Genomic DNA, 24,654 nt, shown 5'->3' on the forward strand with positions numbered 1-24,654 from the left:
GGGAGGGGGCGAGTCCTATTTTACTGCTGTGATCTGGTCACCCTATGTGTGCCAGGTTTCAGAGTAGCAGCCATGTTAATCTGTATCCGCAAAAAGAACAGGAGTAATTGTGGCACCTTAGAGACTAACACATTTATTTCAACATAAGCTTTCATGGGCTACAGCCCACTTCTTCAGATGCATAGAATGGAATACTTCTTTTTGCCTATGTGTACCATTTCTCCCCCCCATATCCAAACCTTCCTTTTGGCCCACAGCTGTTTCAACGGGGTGGCGCTGAGGAAGGAGGGTTTGTTTCTGCGGGGTAGGCGGCGCTGGGGGGGGGGCAGTGTTTCCACGGGGCCGGGCGGTGCTGGGGGGAAGCAGGGGGCATAAAATAGACATTATTGAATAAAATCAGTTGTACAACTATCAAAACATAAATTATTTTCCTAATATGAAAGTGAAAATCTATAAATTAATATTCCTTTAGAATGTGGTGACTTCTATCAATATGGGCAAGAGATCAAGAGATATTGGTAGAAAGTACCCAAGTGGAAGTAAGAAAAGAGCCATATACAAGGCAAAGGCAGTTGAAAGACAGAAGCAAAAGGATGCTTTAAGCAAGTATTTTAGCAGACCTGATTCTACTGTTGAGCCAGAAGAGCTCAGTGAAGACGCAGATATGGTTGAAAATTCTCCAGTAGAACATACGTCACAGACAGAGAACAACAGCAGTGACAAAGAATTTGAAGAGCCAAATCAGTCTGAAGAAGACACTCAAGCCAGTCACGGTGAAGAGAAGAAGACTACAAAAAGGGCTGTAACTGATGCTGAAGGTACTGAGGGGTCAAGAATGCTTTTCTGATAATAAAGATGTGAGTGGTTTAGATCCAGAGCAGAAAGGCAACTTCAACTCTGCTGACCAGATGGAAATATCTGATGATCCTGCAACTTGGCCAGAATACATTAGCCAGCGTATCAGGGAGTATTTAGTAAAACAAGGGCCGCCTAAAATTATTGTAGAAGATTTCCCTAAAAATAAGATTGGGAAACACTTTTCAAAGTTTCACTGCAAAAGGAAACTTTCAAATGGTGAAATTGTACCTCGTCCATGGGTGATATACTCAGTGTCAGCTGACAAGATCTTTTGTTATTACTGTAAGATTTTGTGCAATAATGTGACAAGTTCATTAGCATCTAATGGTTTTAATGACTGGTCTAATATTCATACAAGATTGTCCGAGCACGAAAACTCAAAAGGACATTTACAAGCTATGCTTAGTTGCTGCGACCTTCAGCAAAGGTTATCTGCTGAAAAAACCATTGACTCAATACAACAAAAACTTATTGACAAAGAAGCAAAACTCTGGTATCAAGTTTTTGAGAGACTAGTTGCTGTCGTTCAGTTGCTAGCAGAACGAAACTTATCATTTTGTGGGTCTGATGAACGGCTGGGAACATCACACAATGGAAATTTTCTTGGAATTATTGAATTACTGGGAAAGTTTGACCCAGTGATACAGGAACATTTACGAAGAATCAAGAACGAAGAAATACATGACCATTATTTAGGAAAAAACATTCAAAATGAACTTATTAGCATTGTAGGGAATGCTGTTAAACGTGAAATAATAGCTCGAATTAAGGCTGCTAAATATTTTACTATTATACTCGACTGCACTTCTGACATTAGTCACCAAGAACAAATGTCATTGACAATTAGATATGTGGCTGATGGTGTATCACCAAGTATTCCAGCAGGAGTATATGAACATTTCATTAAGTTCATAGTAGTAGAAAGCAGCACAGGTGAATATTTGTACAATATCCTTTTAAGTGAACTCAAAGACCTGGGATTGGACGTTGCAAATATCCGTGGGCAAGGCTATGACAACGATGCAAATATGAAGGGAAACATATCAGGTGTACAAGCACGACTTTTGAAAACAAACCCAAGAGCTTTTTTTACACCATGTGCATGTCACAACTATAATCTCATTTTGGGAGACATGGCCAAAACATGTCCAGATGCGATGAGTTTCTTTGGAGCCTTGCAGCGTATTTACGTCCTTTTTTCTGCATCTACTAAAAGATGGACTATTTTTAGAAAACATGTTACTGGCCTTTCGGTAAAGCCTCTTTGCGAAACACGATGGGAATGTAGAATGCAAAGTGTCAAAGCTCTGCGGTACCAAGCAGGGGAGTTTTATGATGCACTTGTAGAGGTAGAAGAAACAATTGATGATTCTCAAGCAAAAAATGAAGCTGAATCGCTGGCTTTTCAAATAAAGGATAATACGTTTTTGGTTTCGCTAGTTTTCTGGCATGATTTACTTTTTCAAGTGAATTTTGTGAGCAAAGAGCTGCAGAGTGATACAATGGATATTTCTGCAGGAATTTCTTCATTTGAAAAGCTTTGTAACTGGTTAAAAATGTACAGAGAGAAGGGTTTTCAAGAAGTGTTAACTGGTGCCAATGAACTTGCCAAAGATCTAGATGTGACTCCAGTATTCCAGACTAAACGTTTGCGCAAACTAAAAAAACAGTTTGAGTACGAGTCTGCAGACGAGCCTTTTTCTGATCCAAAAGAAGTTTACAGAGTGCAGTGCTTCAATCAAGTGTTAGACAAAGCTTTACAGTCACTTGAACCAAGGTTTGAACAGTTACAAAAGCATGAGAGTTTATTTGGATTTTTATGCAAATTCAAAAATCTTCCCAAGGACACCATACGAAAAGCTGCTGCAGATCTGGAACTTGCATTGACAGATGTGAAACTAGTGCAGGAAAACGAACAAGTTTCAACTGTAAAATCAGTTGACATAAATGGCTACATGCTTTGTGAAGAACTGGAAGCATTAAAGCCAATTATTTCATCTGATTGTAGAAACCCCCTAAAAATCCTTCAATTTCTTGCATATAATAACCGATCAACAGGATTCCCAAATTTATTTATAGCAATTCGAATCTTCCTGACTATTCCAGTAACTGTAGCCTCAGGAGAGAGGAGTTTCTCGAAGCTAAATCTAATTAAAACATATCTGCGATCAACAATGCAGGAAGACCGATTAAACAATTTGGCAATCATGTCAATTGAATGCGAAGTAATGAAGAGCTTAGAGTTAGGCAATTTACTGAAAGATTTTGTCAGACAAAAAGCAAGGAAGATAAAGTTTTAAAAACATAGGTGAGGTGTACAATAAATATTGATATTTATAATATATGATGTAATGTATGTAATATATAATTTTGTTATTATGTATATAGTCATGGAAAGTAAATAATACATGGAAGAAATGAAAGGGGGGGTTTTTTTGTGTTTTTTTTTAAGTCATCCCTGCCGGGGCCCCGTCAAAACTGTTCGAATTGGGCCCCGCACTTCCTAAAGCCGGCCCTGCTCATGTCCCTACCCCAAGTCCCCTCTCGCAACAAAACTCCCTCCCAGAGCCTGCGCCCCACACTCTTTTCCATACCCCAATCCTAAGCCCCCTCCTGCACTCAAACTCCCTCTCTCCATAGATAAGTATAACTCTTAGTTAACCGGAATTTTTGACGAATTAGCACCCCCCTCTTTACCCAACATGCGAGATAAAGCATTTACTGTACTTACAGCTTTCTTCTGGATGAAATGCTGAGCATCTTTAAGATGGCTAGCAATGTTCTCACAGAGTCTTTGGCGTTCATCTTCTTTCAGCACTTTGGTATAGAACACTCTCACCTTAGGATCAAAGTCAGTAGTTTAGTTTATGCAAGGCAAGGCCAGTTTTTAAACTGATTCTATCAAAAGCTCTTCATTAATAATAGTTAAACTGTTAAAGCTCTGGTCTTTAAACTATTACAAGGAAGCATGAAATACTGGTTCGTATTTTCCCAGCACATTCAAACTGCTTCCCACCATGATGTACAACTTTTAAGTTTTTAGATGAGGGAAGAAATAAGAAAGAGGCAAAGAGAATGACATGCTGATGATGAAAGTAGCACTTCCAAATCAACATTAGATTAAAGATGCAGCCATTCTACTTCCTAGAACCATTAACACTATTCTGCTGGACAGTTTTGCAAAATTAAATTTTACATCTGCTTTACAAGACAAGTCAATTTTTACAAATCAATTTTAACTACTCTTCCAGTTTCTAAAATTAATATTAGACTATTTCAGGAAGTAACTGTTACAACTGTATCTTTCAATTACATATTTCTCCTTTATGACACTATCTGTAAAAAAAAATGTATGAATGAGATTTGCAAATGTACTGGCAACACTATTTCTAGCGGTATGTCACAAATTTGGTGTTCACTGCAATTTGTCTAATTACTTTAATTATCTTATATCAATGTAATTCAGTTCTGTTGGAACTGATTAACACAATGTGATATGAATGTTATAGTTTAGATATCCGCAGCAACTAATTACATCAAGCTTGGAAAAAATCAGGGCTAAATTTTGCATCTGGGTATTAGTGTTCAGGTTGGCACGAAAAATTTACTATTTGCATTACATAGTGTAAAGAAACATTTTTTTAAAGGTTCTCTGAAATGACAGTATTCTAAGGAAAGTGTGGTACTTAAGATACACCAAGATACCTAGAGAAGATGTTACCAAGATACCTAGAGAAAAGTGATTAAATATGGAGAAATACGTTCCTGGTAAAATATTGGACTTCATAGTCTCTTGGTATCACACTGCAATAAAACAGGTGATCTCACCTTTGCAGGTGCAATTTTGCGTGCTTCAGTCTCAAAGGCATATACATGAAAATTTGAACACATCATGTCTGGTGAGTTGAACAAAGTGCTGTGCGAGAAGAATTTGAGAGGAACCACAGTTTGTTTGCTGGGCAGTCAAACTCAAAGCAGTCCTTGAAATTAAGGCTGTCAAACTATCCAAAAAATTAATCTTGATTAATTGCGAGATTTAAAAAGTGTATCAATTAGTTGCAGTTTTAATTGCACTGTTAAACAATAATAGAATACCAATTGAAATTTATTATAAATGTATGGAGGTTTCTATATTTTCAAATATTCTGATTTCAATTACAAAGTGCACAGTACTCACTTTATATTTTTTATTACAAGTATTTGCACTGTAAGAAAACAGTATTTTTCAATTCACCTCATACAAGTACTGTAATGTGATCTCTTTATTGTGAAACTGCAACTTACAAATGTAGATTTTTTTTTTGTTATGTAACTGCACTCAAAAACAATGTAAAACTTTAGAGCCTACAAGTCCACTCAGTCCTATTTTTTATTCAGCCAATTGCTAAGACAAACAAGTTTTTTTACATATATGGAATTTATAATGCTGCCCGCTTCTTATTTACAATGTCCCTTGAAAGTGAGAACCGGCATTCACATGGCACCTTTGTAGCTAGCATTGCAAGGTATTTACATGCCAGATATGCTAAATATTGAGTTCGGCCACCATTCCAGAGGACATGCTTCCATGCTGATGACACGCATTTAAAAAAAATAATGTGTTAATTAAATTTGTGACTGAATTCCTTGGGGGAAGAACTGTATGTCTCCTGCTCTATACCCGCATTCTGCCATATATTTGTAAGCTGCATTTTCACAATAGGGATCAGACTATAGTACTTGTATGAGGTGAATTGAAAAATACAAATTAAAAAATAAAGTGAGCACTGTACACTTTGTATTCTGTGTTGTAATTGAAATCAATATTTGAAAAATGTAGAAACATCATATATTTATAAATTTCAATTGGTATTCTATTATTGTTTAGAAATGTGATTAATCATGATTAATTTTTTTAATCACAATTTTTTTTTTTTAGTTAATCGCGTGAGTTAACTGCAATTAATTTGCAGCCATACTTGAAATGAATTGGCAAAGATCTTTCAAAGCCTCCTCAGAATGGTCCTTAAATTTAGGCTAGATGCTTCAAAGGAAAACCCACATCCAGATAACACAATCAAGTTCCAGGACAGACAATGTAATAAGTCCTTTTCACATAGTTTACCTGAGACACATTATCCTCATTTGCACTATTGAAGCGCTGCACATCACAGCATGCGACAGACATGTGGCTCTCCTTCAAATTGGGCTGATCTTCAGGACCAGTAAAACTGTTTGGATAATAATTTGGGGCACCACCTTTAAGAGAAAAGATCAGAATATCAGTCCTTTTAGTCTAGATTAGGAGACAGTGAAATTATAAAGCACACTTGAAGGAATATATTCAAACTGATTTAGATAATCCTTTTACCCTGTTATCATGCCTATATTTCCTTCGCTTTCTTTGTAAAACAAGTGCCAACACTTTGCCTCACATTCTTCAAAAAGATATAGCGCAGCAGTTACAATGTCCTGCATTCTGAAACGCATATCTGATATAGCTGGTCGAAACTTGGAATTTTGAACATTGTTTTTGTTCTAAATCAGAACAAAAGCAAAATTTCCTGTGAAATGGAAATTATGAAAAAAAATAGAATATTTCAAATGTCAATCACATTAAGCACTATTACTACAGGTGTCATGAAATAATACACCTAAAATATAAAAAAAGTTAGTTTTGAAACAATATTTCCACTTTTCTGAAATGACGTCCGCAAACAAAAATTTCTATTTTGGAAAATTTGTTTTTGTGGGAAATTTCTTTTAAAAAAGCCCACAACCCCACAGTTTTGTCAAAATGATGTTTTCTGAAGGGAAACTTTCAACAAAATTTTTCCAACCAGCTCTAATATCTGAATTTGAATCTTCCTTTACTCATTTCCTGATTTTTCTTAAAAATTTCTGGTATTAAAATTTACGGCAGGATCTAAACCCCACTCCCTGTGTGAAGGGAACCTGTTCCGTGCAAAAAGGAGGCTCAGTCACCTGCACATACGGTCTCTCATCACATTTTTAATGGCTCAATTATGCAAGATGCCGAGAGCTCTGACCACAATCGCAAAACACTTGAACACATGCTTAGCTTTAAGCCTATGAGTAGTCCCATTTACTTGATATACCTCTGACGTCAATGGGACCACTCACATTCCACAGTTAATCATGTGTTTGACTGCTTTGCTGGATCAGGAGCCAGAATGCTCAGCATCTTGTAGGATCAAGGCCTGTGGGAGTTGATAAGGGTGTTTAAAATTGTTGAGCACCAACTAACTTTATCCCAAAAATTACTTAAATTTACAGTCTAGCAAAACAAAAAATGGCAGGCCATATCTTAATTGTCTCTCAATACCAATTCAGGGATGCTACTCCCACAATTTTAGTCAAATGGGGTTCATCACTCCTTAGGGAACACCACAATTAAAGACAAACAAAAGAATCTATTAATAATGACTACCAACAAAAGCGCTGGTGTGGACGGTGCTGTCGGTGGGAGACACTCTCCTGCTGACATAGCTTCCATTGCTCGTCATTTAATTATGCTAACGGGAGACAGCTCTCCCGTTGGCATAGAGCAGCTACACAGGAGACCTTACAGCGGTGCAGCTGTGGTGGTACAGCTCTGCTGCTGTAAGGACTGTAGTGCAGACATAGCCTTATTGTCTCATGGATAACCATGAACAAAGAAATTTCGTTTAGGGGTTGATGAATCCTGTTTGGTTTATCACGGACAACCTAAATAGTTTATAAATGGGCAGAGTTATGTAATCTTAACTAAGGTCCTATGAAATCAAAGTTTTTGACTTGGTTAATTTAAAGAAGCCAGCCAAGATAGAGTCTTGATGCAGGAAAATGAATGAAAACTAAGGATCTTACATTCAAATTAAATCCCATTATTTCTTGCCGTTTACCAAGGATAGCTCATGTTTCCTTTCTAGGAATACATAGTCTAAATATTCTGGCATTTAACAAGAGAAGCTGTTAATACCTTAAATTACAATACCATTTCACTATCCCATTAAAATTATTACAGGAAAAATTTAAAGCAAATCCTTCGGCACTGCTTTTGTTAACTCCATCTCACCAATGATGCTGAAGTCTAGGTGATATGTGGCAGAAGCAGTGCTGCATTGCGAGGCTGTTTCTTCTTGATGCTGTGTTGTGGCTTCTTTGCTTTCTCAGCTATCTTGTTGCTGCTGCTGTTTGCTTGTAAAGAGGCGAACTGTGCTGAACTGAGTGCCGCTTTTACTCCTTTAGTTCAGAGAGGTTTATTTATACCTCTCTTCTCTTTCCATTATCTTTCTGTAGAGGAAAGAAACCCCTCTTTCAGGGGCTTGGTTGCCTCGGATATCAGTCATAGTTCAGTACCTTAACACCTTTGTCTGATGATTTTAGTGTGTATCTTCATCTTACAAATATGCTGTATGCTACTGAATATGCAGCAGGATTGTAATTCTTCAACTTTATGGTTATTTTGCATTAGTCTTCGTGGTGGTAAAGTAGCAGAACATCTTTAAGGATAGAATTTTAACTTTTTATTCGGTACCTTTTTTTAGATTAATCCTTTGAACTCCACCAGGGCTTACAAGAAGTTGAAATTCCCTTTCAAATGAATCCAAACACTATTTCCTCTGAGCTCTGAAAGTAATTTTTGTAAAATTAAATAGTTCTTAACAGTAGGGATGTAAAATGTTAACCCGTCTTAACTGCTTACCTCCGCACCGGCCGGACTGGCCCCAGCTGCACGCCAGCCGACCCTTTAATCAGTTAGCCATTTAAACTATTAAAAAATTTTTGTTTAAACGGTTAGCTTTTTAAATGGTATTTACATCCCTATTTAAGAGTGTCTTTGAACATAAATGGTCACCAGAGATGGTATTGTCTTTTTCTTACCACTCTTGGAGAGACGGTTCTTGTCTTTGAGTTTGGTAACTAGTTGCTTAAGCAATGCCAGATATTAATTGGAGAATTAGTTATCAATATTTTATATTAAAATGGCTTCTTAGTAACCAGTTATAACACTGAATTATCTTGTTATATTTGTACATAAAATATCTCACTATTCACACAATCATGGATCAGGCAGTTATTATATGATGGCTTGCATGTAGATGCAAAAATGCAAATATCTCAAAAACAAATTGTATGCCATTTTAAGAATTTGAGAAGCAAAGGTTTTCTTTCACCTTAAACATGGAAAGGATGGAAGTAACTAATATCTTCTGTAAAATATTTCCCAATCAAATATTCTCCTTCAAATTTAAACCATGAAAACTTCAGAGTGTTTACATAGGAAATCAACTTCAAAAAGGATATGTCTAGAATTCTTTGTGTGGGTTTAAACTAAGGGTTTTCTTGACAAAGAGGAGGAAGAGACCCACTTTTTTCTCTTGGTTTATAGTTCTGGTAACACATCCTGTCAGGGTTCCTTCCCCACTCTGAACTCTGGGGTACAGATGTGGAGACCCGCATGAAAGACCCTCTAAGCTTATTTTTACCAGCTTAGGTTAAAAAGTTTCCCAAGGCACAAATTCCACCTTGTCCTTGAACAGTATGCTGCCACCACCAAGTGATTTAGACAAAGACTCAGGGAAAGGACCACTTGGAGTCCTATTCCCCCAAGCCCTACACCCCCTTTCCTGGGAAAGGCTTGAGAATAATATCCTCACCAATTGGTACAGGTGAACACAGACCCAAACCCTTGGAGCTCAAGGACAACGAAAAATCAAATCAGGTTCGTAAAAGAAGAATTTATTAAAAAAAAAAAAAGATAAAAAAATCACCTCTGTAAAATCAGGATGGAAGATAACTTTACAGGGTAACAAAAAGATTCAAAACACAGAGGATTTCCCCTCCAGGCAAAACTTTAAAGTTACAAAAACAGAGATAAGCCTCCCTCTTAGCACAGGGAAAATTCACAAGCTGCAACAAAAGATAATTTAATGCATTTCCTTACTATTACTTACTATTTCTGCAATATTAGATGCTTAGTTCAGATATGGCTTCGGGAAATGTATTTTCCCTGCCTTGGTTCCTCGCTGACTCCGAGAGAACAAAAACCAAAACCTTCCCCGACAGATTTGAAAGCATCTTCTCCCCTTATTGGTCCCTTTGGTCAGGTGCCAACCAGGTTATCTGAGCTTCTCAACTCTTTACAACTAAGGAGGGATTTTATTAACAAGGCAGTATACTTAAAGGGGAAATGCGCATCTCTCTCTCACACACACATGCATGCACACGCACGCACCCCGTGTGTGTCTCTGTCTGCGATGTCTCCCGTCCCTCCATTCCTGCTGCCTTGTAGAGTGGGAGAGTTAAATCTTGAGGGCTCAGCCAATTGCTAGTTCATCATTTAGCAGTAAGGGAAATATCCCACACTCTGACTCCTCCACCTCAACCAAGCTTCACAATTATCACTGTATACCAGTATTAAATTGTTTGTTTAAAACCGAGAGAGAGCGCGCGAGCGCGCGCGCGCGTGTAGAAAGTGTCCTGTCTGGTGAAAAAAGTTTCCCTGGAATCTAACCCCCTCATTTACATTAATTCTTATGGGGAAATTGGATTCACTTAACATCGTTTCACTTCAAGTCGCATTTTTCAGGACCGTAACTACAACATTAAGTGAGGAGTTGCAGTAATGAAATAAACAACTAAATATAAGCATGTAAGCTATTATAGTCTCCAAGCATTGTATGTATGAAAACAATTGTAAGTAAGTAACATAAGAATAAATTACAACCATTTTTGTATCGATACTGAGGTCTATACCTACCTCTCTATGCATAAATGATAAAAATGGATCAGATATTAACAATGGCATGCACTTACATATTATGGATCCAAGACTGAAAATTTAGTAAAGTCTTTATTAAGGAGCAGCTTCGGCATACCTCTACTACACATTAATTAGAAAAAAGGTAAACCTCATTATTTAGGAAACAATCTATATGGAGCAGAATATATTCAGTCTGTTTACTGCTACAAAGACACCGAAAAGAGTAGTTTAGTGTTTCACTGCTAAGAGCAGTTTGTTTTCAACTACTCCTGCTAAGTGATGGGCTGATTTTGTTCTGAAATGAACTATCGTCAAGATTAAATAAATAATTTTAATGCCTCTATACATAATGCAAATATATTACTTTCTAAAAAGTATTTTTCAGGATACCTTGGTTGTCAGACAAACACATAGGTCCATCTCTCTGATAGTTGGCCACACGAGTCCTGTAGGGACAATTCACAGGTATTTGTAGGTAGTTGGGTCCTAAACGGTGTCGGTGAGTATCAGGATATGCGAAAAGACGACCCTAAAATCACAATGACATGTTGTATATTTTTTATATTTAGTTTAAGGCCAGAAGGGACCACTAGATGATATAGTCTGAACTCCTATATATCACAGGCCACCACGCAGCACCCTCATGCTAAACCCAACAACCTAAATTAGATCAAAGTATTACAGATCACAGGAGACTAGGCTATTGTGTGTCACGGGCAGCGAATAGGAAGACTGAGGTGTACCAATGCCTCAAGTCTCCACAATGGCAGGGAAATTAAGTGAGATATACTCAAATAATCCTGGAAAGTGACTAACATCCCACCTCACAGGAGATGACCAGAACCTCCCACGGTCACTGCCAACCTGACTGGGGGGAAAATTCCTTCCCAACTCCACATATGGCAATCATTTTGACCCTGGGCATATTTTTCCTGACCACCTTTTGAAACTAAACACTGAAATAAGCAGTTGTGTGAGGAAATGCACATTTTGCAACATGGAAATAATCATTTCATAATCCTTAATCCTCATATAGATAAAAAGTCAAAATGACCATCTGTTCTGAACTTTCAATGATTCTTTCTGAAATTCTGTTTGTCTCTCATATCCCCTCCCCTTTATTTTTCTTTCATATTTCCATAACAACATTGCAGTGACTCTATTTTTCAAAAGAGGCTTTGAAGTAGGTAATGTGGCATAAACACAAGTTACTCCTTATGTAATACTAGAAACAAATTGTTTACTACTTTATGGAAACAAATTAAAATCCCCACTGTAAACCAAACCATGAACGGGCTGACAGAAGGAGCGATCAAAAGAATGTCTGATCTGAAAATGAGAAGACTTGATATTAGCTCCACAACAATCACGTGCACTATTTACTATGGACTGCGCCTAGCTCAAAAACTTACTAGTCAGTTAAAGCCTTTAATCTCTTATTGTTTAACTAATCACATCAATTTTGTAATTGATTAAACCGGTTTCCTTCCATTAAATCATGGAAACAGGTGAGTCTTATAACCCCTTTAGTTCTAGGAGTAAGTGTGTGTATTGAATGAAGTATCTGCAGAAAGTAGAAGCTTCTCAGAATTATGGTTTGGGAGAAAGAAGTTAACATGCAAACCAGGTGAGAGAAGTGTACAAAAAAACCTGTGCTCAGAAAATCAGATCTTTTAAATTATTCATAAATGAATTATAAATATTTATACTTGTAAAACATTAAAAGCATAAATATATGCACACACATTACTAGAAGTAGTATCAGCAGTTACTTAAAATGGACTTCCATTAATTCTAAACATTTGGGGGCTTGTTTGAGAGAAATGGCCACTGATTTTGCGACTGGTAATAAATGCAGGTGTATTTTACACCACTTGAAGTGCAGCTGTACACCACTGATATCAATGTAAGTGGCTGTAGACTGTAGCCATTCTAGGCTACACACTAATACTATAATTAAATTACTTATTTCCAAATGCTTGAGACATATTGACTTGGTTGTTCAATATTTAATTAAAAAGCCTAACTAAAGAGAGAAAAGGAGTTAAGAGGTGAATAAGATGATTAGAGGAAAATGAAAAGCTCAGTGTGACTCAGTGTAGAAATTAGGTTATCAAAGTGGATATGGAATTCACCAGTCCAAAAGAAGAGATCAGTACAGGGTAAAATCATAAATATGGGATAATAAAAAGATGCTATATCGCCTATCAGGATATGTAACACCCACACTAATAAGAAAGCTTTAGGCATAAACACTAAAAAGTTAGGCTGACCCAACTACATTGCTCAGGGGTGTGAAAAATCCACATCTCTAAGTGATGTTGTTAAACCAACCTAATCCCTGGTGTAGACTGCACTAGATCAATGGAAGAATTTCTCTCTGGACCTAGCTACCATCTCTCGCATAGGTGGCTTAAATACAGTGACGTAAGAACCCCTTTGGTCACTGTAATGAGTATCTACACTGAAGTGCTGCAGCTGTGCCACTGAAGTGGTTTAAGTGTAGACATAGCCTTACAAAGAGGAAATGCCATGTAGGAGATTTACTCTGTGTCAGAGTAATATACCAAGCTGCTCTGTTTACCTGTAACATTTTATCAGGGCTAGGTTCAATGCCTGGTGGCATGTTGCTTGGATCAAAGGCTATTTGTTCCACCTCTGCAAAATAATTGACAGGGTTCCTGTTCAAGACAAGTTTTCCCACAGGAATTAGAGGATAGGATTTGTGAGGCCAAACCTAGAAAACATAATACATACATTGTGATTACTACATGTTATAAAACACAGCAAGAAAACAGATTCAACTACCTAATGCAGTCATTGTGCCTAGATTTCATCTTGGTAATGAATGATTTTGGGTGGTGGGGTTGGGGGGGGCGGGGGTTGGGAAGTATACACTTTAAGAAATATAGTAGTACTTTCCATTATAAGATTTTTGCTTTCAGCAGCTTATAAATTTGCCAAATAGTAACAATTTGGGTGGCAATTTTCCATGCTGGCCCAGGCTGATTTTTTTTTTTTAAACTAAAAGGACTTGAGCAAAAATAGTTTAACCACTTTCAAGAGGAACGTTAGATAAAAGCATTCAGGGCTTGCCAATGTTAACATTTTCCCCTACAGTTTTTTTTAAGCACTCTAGCATTGCCATACTTTGAAACAAGAACTTGATGATTGGCAGAGGATTAGACCTGTATCAGAGAAGTACATTTTACTATTCTCCAGGAAAATCCACCTAAATTTAGCTAAATTATGAGGCTCTGAGAAAAAAAAACCCTGCCATTTGAACATGCTCAGAAGAGCTTGTCACAGCTTGCTGATACAATCACAGAACATGGTCCATCTATAAGAAGCATCGTTCCCAGGCCCCTACACAGCTTCCTCTGTGGTAGGTACAGAGCTTATGCTTGAGTTGGGCCCCAGAAGCAGCAGTCATCCCATCCTTTTGGCCTCGGGGAAGTTGTGCTGAGCAAGGAAGAGACAATAAGTTCCAGTCTCAACTCCTCTTCCACTGACTGGTGTTAATGCTTCGTACTGCAAAGTCATCATTATTGATGAAGGCTTCATGCCCCTATTTTACATGATAAAGTAACTGAGAGGCTGTTCAAGGTAGTGTCATAGAATCATAGAATCTCAGGGTTGGAAGGGACCTCAGGAGGTCATCTAGTCCAACCCCCTGCTCAAAGCAGGACCAAACCCAACTAAATCATCCCAGCCAGGGCTTTGTCAAGCCTGACCTTAAAAACCTCTAAGGAAGGAGATTCCACCACCTCCCTAGGTAACCCATTCCAGTGCTTCACCACCCTACTAGTGAAAAAGTTTTTCCTAATGTCCAACCTATACCTCCCCCACTGCAACTTGAGACCATTACTCCTTGTTCTGTCATCATCTACCACTAAGAACAGTCTAGATCCATCCTCTTTGGAACCCCCTTTCAGGTAGTTGAAAGCAGCTATCAAATCCCCCCTCATTCTTCTCTTCTGCAGGCTAAATAATCTCAGTTCCCTCAGCCTCTCCTCATAAGTCATGTGCTCCAGCCCCCTAATCATTTTTGTTGCCCTCCGCTGGACTCTCTCCAATTTATCCACATCCTTCTTGCAGTGTGGGGCCCAAAACTGGGCACAGTACTCCAAATGAGGCCTCACCAGTGCTGAATAGAGGGGAATGATCACATCCCTCGATCTGCTGGAAATGCCCCTACTTAAACCACCCAAAATGCCATTAGCCTTCTTGGCAACAAGGGCACACTGTTGACTCATATTCAGCTTTTTGTCCACTGTAAACCCTAGGTCCTTTTCTGCAGAACTGCTGCCCAGCCATTCGGTCCCTAGTCTGTAGCAATGCATGGGATTCTTCCGTCCTAAGTGCAGGACTCTGCACTTGTCCTTGTTGAACCTCATCATATTTCTTTTGGCCCAATCCTCTAATTTGTCTAGGTCCCTCTGTATCCTATCCCTACCCTCCAGCGTATCAACCACTCCTCCCAGTTTAGTGTCATCTGCAAACTTGCTAAGGGTGCAGTCCACACCATCCTCCAGATCGTTAATGAAGATATTGAACAAAACCGACCCCAGCACCGACCCTTGGGGCACTCCACTTGATACCGGCTGCCAACTAGACATGGAACCATTGATCACTACCCGTTGAGCCTGACCATCTAGCCAGTTTTCTATCCACCTTACCGTCCATTCATCCAGCCATACTTCTTTAACTTGCTGGCAAGAATATTGTGGGAGACTGTATCAAAGGCTTTGCTAAAGTCCAGAAATAGCACATCCACTGCTTTCCCCTCATCCACAGAGCCGGTTATCTCATCATAGAAGGCAATTAGGTTAGTCAGGCATGACTTGCCCTTGGTGAATCCATGCTGACTGTTCCTGATCACTTTCCCCTCCTTTAAGTGGTTCAGAATTGATTCCTTGAGGACCTGTTCCATGATTTTTCCAGGGACTGAGGTGAGACTGACTGGCCTGTAGTTCCCTGGATCTTCCTTCTTCCCTGTCTATCAGAGCTGGTTTCTAACATTGCATAGCCAAGCCTGATCCAAACAGCAACACAGCCTTTCAAAAAGAACATTCCCAATCTATCTACTAGATCACAGCCTTCCAGAGCCAATACCAGAAACCAAGATTCCCAACTCCAAATATCTATTACCTACCTAGTTGCATAATCCACTGGCAAACTTTATCACACCACCCTATGCTGTTTAATAGCCTTTTCCTGTTACCAGTTACTCCATCTCCAGTGGTAATAGAGGTCTGTGGTATGGATCTAGAAATCCTGGGCTCAAATCCTGCTCATTACCCCATTTTTTTTCCTTTTTCTTTTTTTTCTTGGAGCAGGAGTGGAAGGAGGGACAGGAATAGTTCCACAGGATGGAATTTTTCTCTTTTTGAAAGAAAACTGAAAACAAAGATCTAGGAAATTACATGTTAAGGTTGCAAAGTCAAGCACCCAAATGTTAGACAATTCCAGAATTAAGGTTGCTATGCGGCCCTATTTTGGCCCCATTGTGTGTATGCATTATGATATGCTCTTTATTCACATCATCACATTATCTGACTAAGATTCCCTCCTCATTCAGAGCACATAATGAATAGTGAATGAAGAGGGAGGTAGTAAAAAAAAAAAAAAAGGATATTCTTTTGTGTATCAGGCATTAGACTGGGACCCAGGAGAGGAAGGACTATTGTTGGTTCTGCCACCCACATGTGAGATGTTAGGACATAATGCATATGTAGAAGGGGAAGGGGAGAATTAAGTTTGCACAAACAACTTAATACTGGCATTTCCTCTCTGACTGCTTGACTTTGTAACTTTAATATTTTTTTGTATACACACACACACACACACACACACACCCCATAGTTAGTTACCTTAGTTACATCAAAAGGATTAAATGGGAACTTCTCTGCTTCTTCAAATGTCATAACCTGAATGTAGAAAGTCCAGGATGGACAGTTTCCATTGGCAATAGCATTGTAAAGGTCACGCAATCCATAGTCAGGATCAGTGGAAGCCAATCTTCCTGCTTCTTCGACAGAAAGGTTTTTGATGCCCTGATCAGTCTAATAGTAATTAAATGAAGTGACACTCATTACCATTTGTAATTAAACAAAACTGGCTATGAAATACCACAGGAAATTTAAAAAAAAGAGCAAACTGAAGAACTATTAGACTGTTTGCATATTCCACTTTACATCTGAATTTCAGCAGGTAAATTAAATGCCACTCCACAGTACAATCTGAACATTGCCCTCTTTATTAATTTGAGCTCGGCAAGGTAACAGAATATCTTTAAAATAATAAAATTAGGTAACTGCTTAATGTACTCTTTGTTTGGTACTAGAGGTCAGATTCTGTATTCCCTTTTATGCCACCCAAGAGGCATAGAAGGGGCATGAATGGAACAAAAACATCCCCTAGGGTATATTCTCTGAAAAAGAGGGCTTCCTACCCAGCTAGAGCTGTTCTACACAAATCTACCCTCTCTTGTAAAGGGTGTTTTGGGGGTGAACAGAGGGCAAGAGGGAAGCAGTCTTTGGTGTTGAAAGACTGATTAAAAGTATGTTCTTGAGAATGTTGCTTTTTATTTCTGGAATATTTTTCAGTGCTTAGGAACTGCATTCTCATTTCCCTGTGTTTTGGAGTGAAGAAAAAAGGCTCAGAGTTGCCTCAACAAAGCTAGGAAGAGCCCAAGGATTCAAAGGCCTACATCAGCAGTAGAAAAAGCAAGTTCTCAGGGAACCTCTTTTAGCTTTATATTGGGAATCAATGGATCAGCAATAGTTTCTGGAGCCTTAATCAGCTTAAGATCCTAAGGACATTTCAGCACCCTCTTGGATGGGCTAGGCCCTAAAGCTCCCTTCTAGCCTGGGGACAGGGGTCTGAGGGCTTTGGTTCCAAAGAGCTACCAAAACCAGAGCCCTTGACTTGAGGTCTTTGGCTTGACTCCAACTGGAGCTACAACCACATTAGACTTAGTCTTATCTCTGGCAAGTGATGGTAAGAATTCAAATTGGCTCAGGTGCTAATGACAGCCAGTCCCCTCGCATGTAACCCAGACCATGGATCTCAGACTGTTCTGCAGATTTTGCCTGCTGAAACTTCAGCATTAGGAAGATCTGGAGCCTTGCTTGACTGTTTTTATGGACTTTGGATGTGAAAGCCCAACACACCTTTCACCCATCAGGAGATATGATTCTCCTAAGCAAAAAGGGAACTAGAAGTAAGCACTGGACTCCAGAAAAATCCTGGATAAGAAGTGCATCTACTGAATCCCTCTCTGGACTATACCCTAGGCTGTATGACCCAAGGAACCAAGTGCATCACATGCACAAAATAGACTAAGATGCCATTTCTGAAATACACACAAAACCCCCAAAATCCTTACTATACTAGAAATTATTCTTAGTACTTAAATAAATATATATAAAAGAACTTTAAGGAAAATAAAAAGTGTGATAGGGTTGGGCATGGGTATATGTAGGATTCCTACATCTGAACTGAATGGCAGCAAGAAAGGTGTTCAGGATTGTTCCTCCCTTACACAACCTCAGACTCAAAACCTATGGTGTCATAAGAGAGAGCTGCAGCAGACACAACCAGCATGGTTTTCCAGAAGCTCACTGTGTAAACACCTTGAATACCATAAGTGGTAACAAACCAAGATCTTTGAAAAATCATCTCTGCTAATCACAGCATATGGGAAGCAGAGTGGAAATCAAAGCAGGGACAACCTGGCCCTTTATGTATGTTTAATGATGGATTGAAAAGATTCTTGTAATAACAGCCAGTAAAGTATACAGAAAAACCTTTTACAGATCTCTTAAATTCGACTAGTATCAGAGGGGTAGCCGTGTTAGTCTGGATCTGTAAAAGCAGCAAAGAATCCTGTGGCACCTTATAGACTAACAGACGTTTTGCAGCATGAGCTTTCGTGGGTGAATACCCACTTCTTCGGATGCAAGTGGTGGAAATTTCCAGGGGCAGGTTTATATATGCAAGCAAGAAGCAAGCTAGAGATAATGAGGTTAGTTCAATCAGGGAGGATGAGGCCCTGTTCTAGCAGTTGAGTGAAAACCAAGAGAGGAGAAACTGGTTCTGTAGTTGGCAAGCCATTCACAGTCTTTGTTTAATCCTGAGATGATGGTGTCAAATTTGCAGATGAACTGGAGCTCAGCAGTTTCTCTTTGAAGTCTGGTCCTGAAGTTTTTTTGCTGCAGGATGGCCACCTTAAGATCTGCTATTGTGTGGCCAGGGAGGTTGAAGTGTTCTCCTACAGGTTTTTGTATATTGCCATTCCTAATATCTGATTTGTGTCCATTTATCCTTTTCCTTAGAGACTGTCCAGTTTGGCCGATGTACATAGCAGAGGGGCATTGCTGGCATATCAACATACAAATCAACATACCCTTAGAGCCCTGACCAGGGCTATTCTATCTACTGCCCAAAATCCACAAACCTGGAAATCCTGGACGCCCCATCATCTCGGGCATTGGAACTCTCACTGAAAGACTGTCTGGATATGTGGACTCTCTACTCAGACCCTATGCCACCAGCACTCCCAGCTATCTCCGTGACACCACTGATTTCCTGAGGAAACTACAATGCATTGGTGACCTTCCAGAAAACACCATCCTGGCCACCATGGATGTAGAGGCTCTCTACACCAACATCCCACACGCTGATGGAATACAAGCTGTCAGGAACAGTATCCCTGATGATGCCACAGCACAACTGGTTGCTGAGCTCTGTGCCTTTATCCTCAGACACAACTATTTCAAATTTGATGACAATATATATCTCCAGATCAGTGGCACCGCTATGGGCACCCGCATGGCCCCACAATATGCCAATATTTTTATGGCTGACCTGGAACAACGCTTCCTCAGCTCCTGTCCACTCACGCCCCTTCTCTACCTACGCTACATTGATGACATCTTCATCATCTGGACCCATGGGAAGGAGACTCTGGAAAAATTCCACCACGATTTCAACAGCTTCCACCCCACCATCAACCTCAGCCTGGACCAATCTACACGGGAGGTCCACTTCCTAGACACTACGGTGCAAATAATTGATGGTCACATTAACACCACCCTATACCGAAAACCTACCGACCGCTATTCCTACCTTCATGCCTCCAGCTTCCATCCCGGGCACACCACAAGATCCATTGTCTACATCCAAGCACTGAGGTACAACCGCATCTGCTCTAACCCCACAGACAGAGACCAACACCTACAAAATCTCCACCAAGCATTCTCAAAACTACAGTACCCGCACGAGGAAATAAGGAGACAGATCAACAGCGCCAGACGTGTACCCAGAAGCCTCCTACTGCAAGACAAACCCAAGAAAGAAACCAACAGGACTCCACTGGCCATCACATACAGTCCCCAGCTAAAACCCCTCCAGCGCATCATCAGGGATCTACAACCCATCCTGGAGAATGATCCCACACTTTCACAGGCCTTGGGTGGCAGGCCAGTCCTCGCCCACAGACAACCTGAAGCATATTCTCACCAGTAACTGCACACCGCACCATAGTAACTCTAGCTCAGGAACCAATCCATGCAACAAACCTCGATGCCAACTCTGCCCACATATCTACACCAGCGACACCATCACAGGACCTAACCAGATCAGCCACACTATCACCAGTTCATTCACCTGCACGTCCACCAATGTAAAATATGCCATCATATGCCAGCAATGCCCCTCTGCTATGTACATCGGCCAAACTGGACAGTCTCTAAGGAAAAGGATAAATGGACACAAATCAGATATTAGGAATGGCAATATACAAAAACCTGTAGGAGAACACTTCAACCTCCCTGGCCACACAATAGCAGATCTTAAGGTGGCCATCCTGCAGCAAAAAAACTTCAGGACCAGACTTCAAAGAGAAACTGCTGAGCTCCAGTTCATCTGCAAATTTGACACCATCAGCTCAGGATTAAACAAAGACTGTGAATGGCTTGCCAACTACAGAACCAGTTTCTCCTCTCTTGGTTTTCACTCAACTGCTAGAACAGGGCCTCATCCTCCCTGATTGAACTAACCTCGTTATCTCTAGCTTGCTTCTTGCTTGCATATATAAACCTGCCCCTGGAAATTTCCACCACTTGCATCCGAAGAAGTGGGTATTCACCCACGAAAGCTCATGCTGCAAAACGTCTGTTAGTCTATAAGGTGCCACAGGATTCTTTGCTGCTTTTAAATTCGACTATTACTCTAATGCCTGTAAGATCTTTCCTGAATGAGACCTGCAAGATTATATAATATTGCCAAGATTTGCATACAAATTTGCAGAACCACCTATTGCAGAACATTTTGCCCTATTGTACCTCCAATTTATAATGGTGGATTCGTATTTAGCACAAAGTATTTCCAAGTAGGTGAACTTAAAACCAGTACCTTAGCATGAAACTTGCAGTAAACGGCTTTGCCATGAGCATTAATCAGTTTAAAGGTATGAGATCCATATCCATCCATATGACGATGCCCATCTGGAATACCACGATCACTGAACAAGAAAGACACCTAAATAAAAAGCATAGTCAATTCTAGTAATTAATAAACTGATCCAATATAAAGTCATTAATCCATAAACAGCACATAGGCTCCTCTAATCAAAGGTATAAATGGAAATGGTCTTATACTGCAGACCATAATGACTGTTCATGTGCCAAGACCTGTTTGACTAATTTCTTGTTTGAAAACTTCTGAAACATAATCACAACAGCTCTAATAACTGGATCACTGAAGATGCTGAACATGCAATAAAGTTAAGTCTATATGAAATATTTAACAAGGAAGTGAAAGATCTGTGTGATTACAATGGCTTTTTCCAAAGAGGAATAAGTTAGCTACTGTAGTTTTAGAGCTAACTGTGACAACTTTTCCAGCAAGCACCATATTTTGAACTTAAAAAAAATAAAAAAAGTTAAAATCCTGAACAAACCAGTTTTAGCAAAACCCTTCAAGGCAGAGTAATTCCATGCATAGCATTCAATAGCCACAGAAAATGCTGCTTGTTCTTGAATTTGGGGTTGCACAAAACCCTTTAATATCAAGCACTTTTTCTTAAAGTTACTGAGCTTTTCACCTTTTACCAATGTTTACTTTTACACTAACATTCCAAATGTATACCGCACTCTTTATATACTGTTTTCTGACCATCACTGTTTCAGAAGAATTAAAATTTATGATGTGTGCTGATATCAATCCCTAAACATTTAGGCAGAAGAAAAAATTACAGCTTTATACAGATTTATAAGTATATCAGCATTATCTTCCCAGAAATATTTTTAATTTTTTAACATTACTTTTCTTATACTTGGTTGACTAAACAGCAAGTCTTTGCTATTTCTGAATGGTTCAGCTGCTTTAATTCAACAGTAACATACTGATAGTCTTAAATTCTTTACTTTTGTGTTGGTCCGAGTAAAATACAGCCAAGAAAAATAAGGACACTAGATAATCACTTTAATCACTGGCTAATTTTACAGAAAATTTTAAAAAGACCCAAAATCTAGTAGTTAGTTTAACAGGTGGCTAAAAGTATATAATTTGAGTTTCACTGTATTTCGGTTAGCTATTAATAATTTAAGATTATTATATAGCCTTATTGGTCCAAAAAGATAACAGAAATTTCCAGACTGTCCAAGAAACTGAAATGTTAAAAAAAACAAAAAAAAACATAGAACAAAACATGACTTAATATGCGAGTTCCCTGTTCATGGAAGAATAAGCTGAGTTCAAAACACAATAAGCTCCCACCTGGTGCAGAGATTCAGGGCGAAGGCTCCAGAAGTCCCATACCATGTCTGGATCCTTCAGATGAGTCTGAGGGTTCCTCTTTTGGCTATGTATAAAGGATGGAAACTAATTTCAAACAAAAACAAAATTAAGATGAATTTACTGGAATTAAAAATTTGAAGATATTGCAAGAACTGACAAAGTCCTCTACAATTATGCTCAGAGTCCCTTTACATACTACTAGCATTTCAAGAAAACAGATCACATAGTATCTTGATATATAGAACCGACTTCAGCCACAATAAATGAAACATGGCTCTTGACAAAGTATATTTTAAGCTACTGTGGGGCAAGTATGAAATCATCAGCACTTCAAGATGGTATTAGGAGTGATAGGTCAGAGTTAGAGGTGGGAGAAGCTATAACAAAAGGAAAAAAAACAGAGCATCGAGGAGTTTCAGCTTTGTCCAGATACTACCAACAAACCGATTATGTTAATTTCACCCTCAAGCCTGAACGGGTGAAATATTTATATGAACAAGAATCAGCAGCATGATGAGCCAGCTGGTCAAAAAGTCTGCAAATTCTAAGGTCCTTAGCCTGGAAGTCTCTACTGTGGGGCTGCCCTAGAGCTGCAAATCCTGGGAGTCGACCCCAGGATTACCTGGCTCTCAGCTCTGCAGCAGGGAACCTGGAAGCCCTGACAGCCCCAATTCAAGTTCCAGGTGCCCTCCTGAGGAAACCCTAGCTAGAGCTAAGGGCTTCCAAGGTTTTCAACATCACTACTCCATGCCCTGGCATAGCAAGGTTTTCCTGGAGTCACAGACCCTGGAAACCCTGGGGCAGTCCAGAGGGCCGAACTGCTGGAAGACCCTGGAAGCCCAGTTTCCCAAGCAGCTTGGCAGGGAAGCTGGCAGGGAACCAAGCTGCTTGGGAAACTGGTCTTCCAGGGTCTTCCAGCAGTCCGGCTCTCTGGACAGACATTTTGAGTTTGATTGCAGGCTAAAACAGATGCAGTTAAAGCCATCATTTTATTGAGCCTTTGAGTTCCTCTATGTTGTCATGAGGGAGCTTGGCAAGGAAGCCATGTCCCATGTCAGAAAGTCATACCTAGCCACCAGGGCCAGACATAAGCCACTCACAGTTGTAGCAATGCTGATGAGTAGGTTTTCCACCCAAACAGGTTTAAGCATTTGGAGTCTTTGACTTTTCAAGTATAGTTGAAATAACTAAAGGAGCCAGTGTTCTGGTGTAGAAGTACTCAACCCCCACAGAGGGTACCTGGTACCTCTTCTCAACATGTTTTGCTGGTGGGGATATAACAGCTGGCATCTGCCACAGAGATTTCACTGGATCTAGTAATCTTTCATTAATGGGGAGGATGATTCTGCAAGGACCAGAAGCTGATAGGATGTTGAATAGCTTGTGGGGCTTTTCTGAGATGACTGAAGTCTCGCTCTCTAGAGTCTCAGCAATCCACACAAGAAGCTCCTGGACCACTCTGACGTCTTCCAGTACTAGTGCCAAGCATATCACTTAATCTGGCAATGATGTGGAAATATGCCTAGGAGGCAAGACAGGGTGTTGATTTTTTGCCCCTGGATGCCATTCCTCTTGATATTTCAGTGTTGACAATCCAGCCAGGGAAGCTGCTGGAGCAAACCTCTCCCTCATGGTGGATATAGATTTCTCAGTGCCTGTGAAGGTAGACCCAGGACCCAAACAGGCCCATGGTGGCATCCCATATGGGTACAGGTGACTGGACCAATTCCAATCTTGGGTGCTGCTGGCCATTGGGGTCTGTAGAAGTCCCTAGATCTCTTGGTGATGACACACCTGCAGACTTCAAAAGGGATGGTTCCCTGTATGATGACCAGGAAAAGCATGCCCAAGTGATGGTATGGAGTAAGTAGACCTCCTGGGGGAGTGGCACTAATGAATAAGGTGCTTTTGGTATCTGTGGCAGTGGATATCTTGGCACCGGGATGTACCTGGTTCAACCCAAGCCTCCTCCTCCAAGGTTGGGGTCAATGCCACTGGGAGCACCTTTGTCACTGGGGTCAATGCTGGTAATCTGCTGCATTGGTGTCTTCTTCTCCCCAGCCCTGGATGCTGTGGGTTTCGAGAACTTATAAAGAAATGTTTTGCTTTACCAGTCCTTGTTGGAGGACACTGACCTTCTTCAGTTGCTCCAATCACCAAGGCAAGAGACTCCTTTCAATGCACAACTTCTATGCCTGAAGTGTAGGTGTTTGCTTTGGTCGTGATGCCAATGCTGTCACCAG

The 24,654-nt window shown here is 39.8% G+C and overlaps 1 protein-coding gene across 2 annotated transcripts in view; it reads right to left on the bottom strand.

Annotated features, from left to right (window-relative positions):
* The window catches only part of CAT (catalase), a 42,699-nt gene that overhangs the window by 4,881 nt on the left and 13,164 nt on the right, over positions 1-24,654 (bottom strand). For both annotated transcript variants that reach the window (XM_045013632.1, XM_045013633.1), the window contains 7 exons: positions 22,391-22,495; positions 21,026-21,151; positions 16,480-16,671; positions 13,191-13,343; positions 10,997-11,135; positions 5,963-6,096; positions 3,590-3,697 (listed from right to left, as the gene is read on the bottom strand). In XM_045013632.1, coding sequence (XP_044869567.1) covers positions 3,590-3,697; positions 5,963-6,096; positions 10,997-11,135; positions 13,191-13,343; positions 16,480-16,671; positions 21,026-21,151; positions 22,391-22,495 — 957 coding nt within the window. The remainder of the gene's footprint in view (positions 1-3,589; positions 3,698-5,962; positions 6,097-10,996; positions 11,136-13,190; positions 13,344-16,479; positions 16,672-21,025; positions 21,152-22,390; positions 22,496-24,654) is intronic.

Source organism: Mauremys mutica, chromosome 4 (assembly GCF_020497125.1).
Source record: "Mauremys mutica isolate MM-2020 ecotype Southern chromosome 4, ASM2049712v1, whole genome shotgun sequence".
Classification (NCBI taxonomy): Eukaryota; Metazoa; Chordata; order Testudines; family Geoemydidae; genus Mauremys; species Mauremys mutica.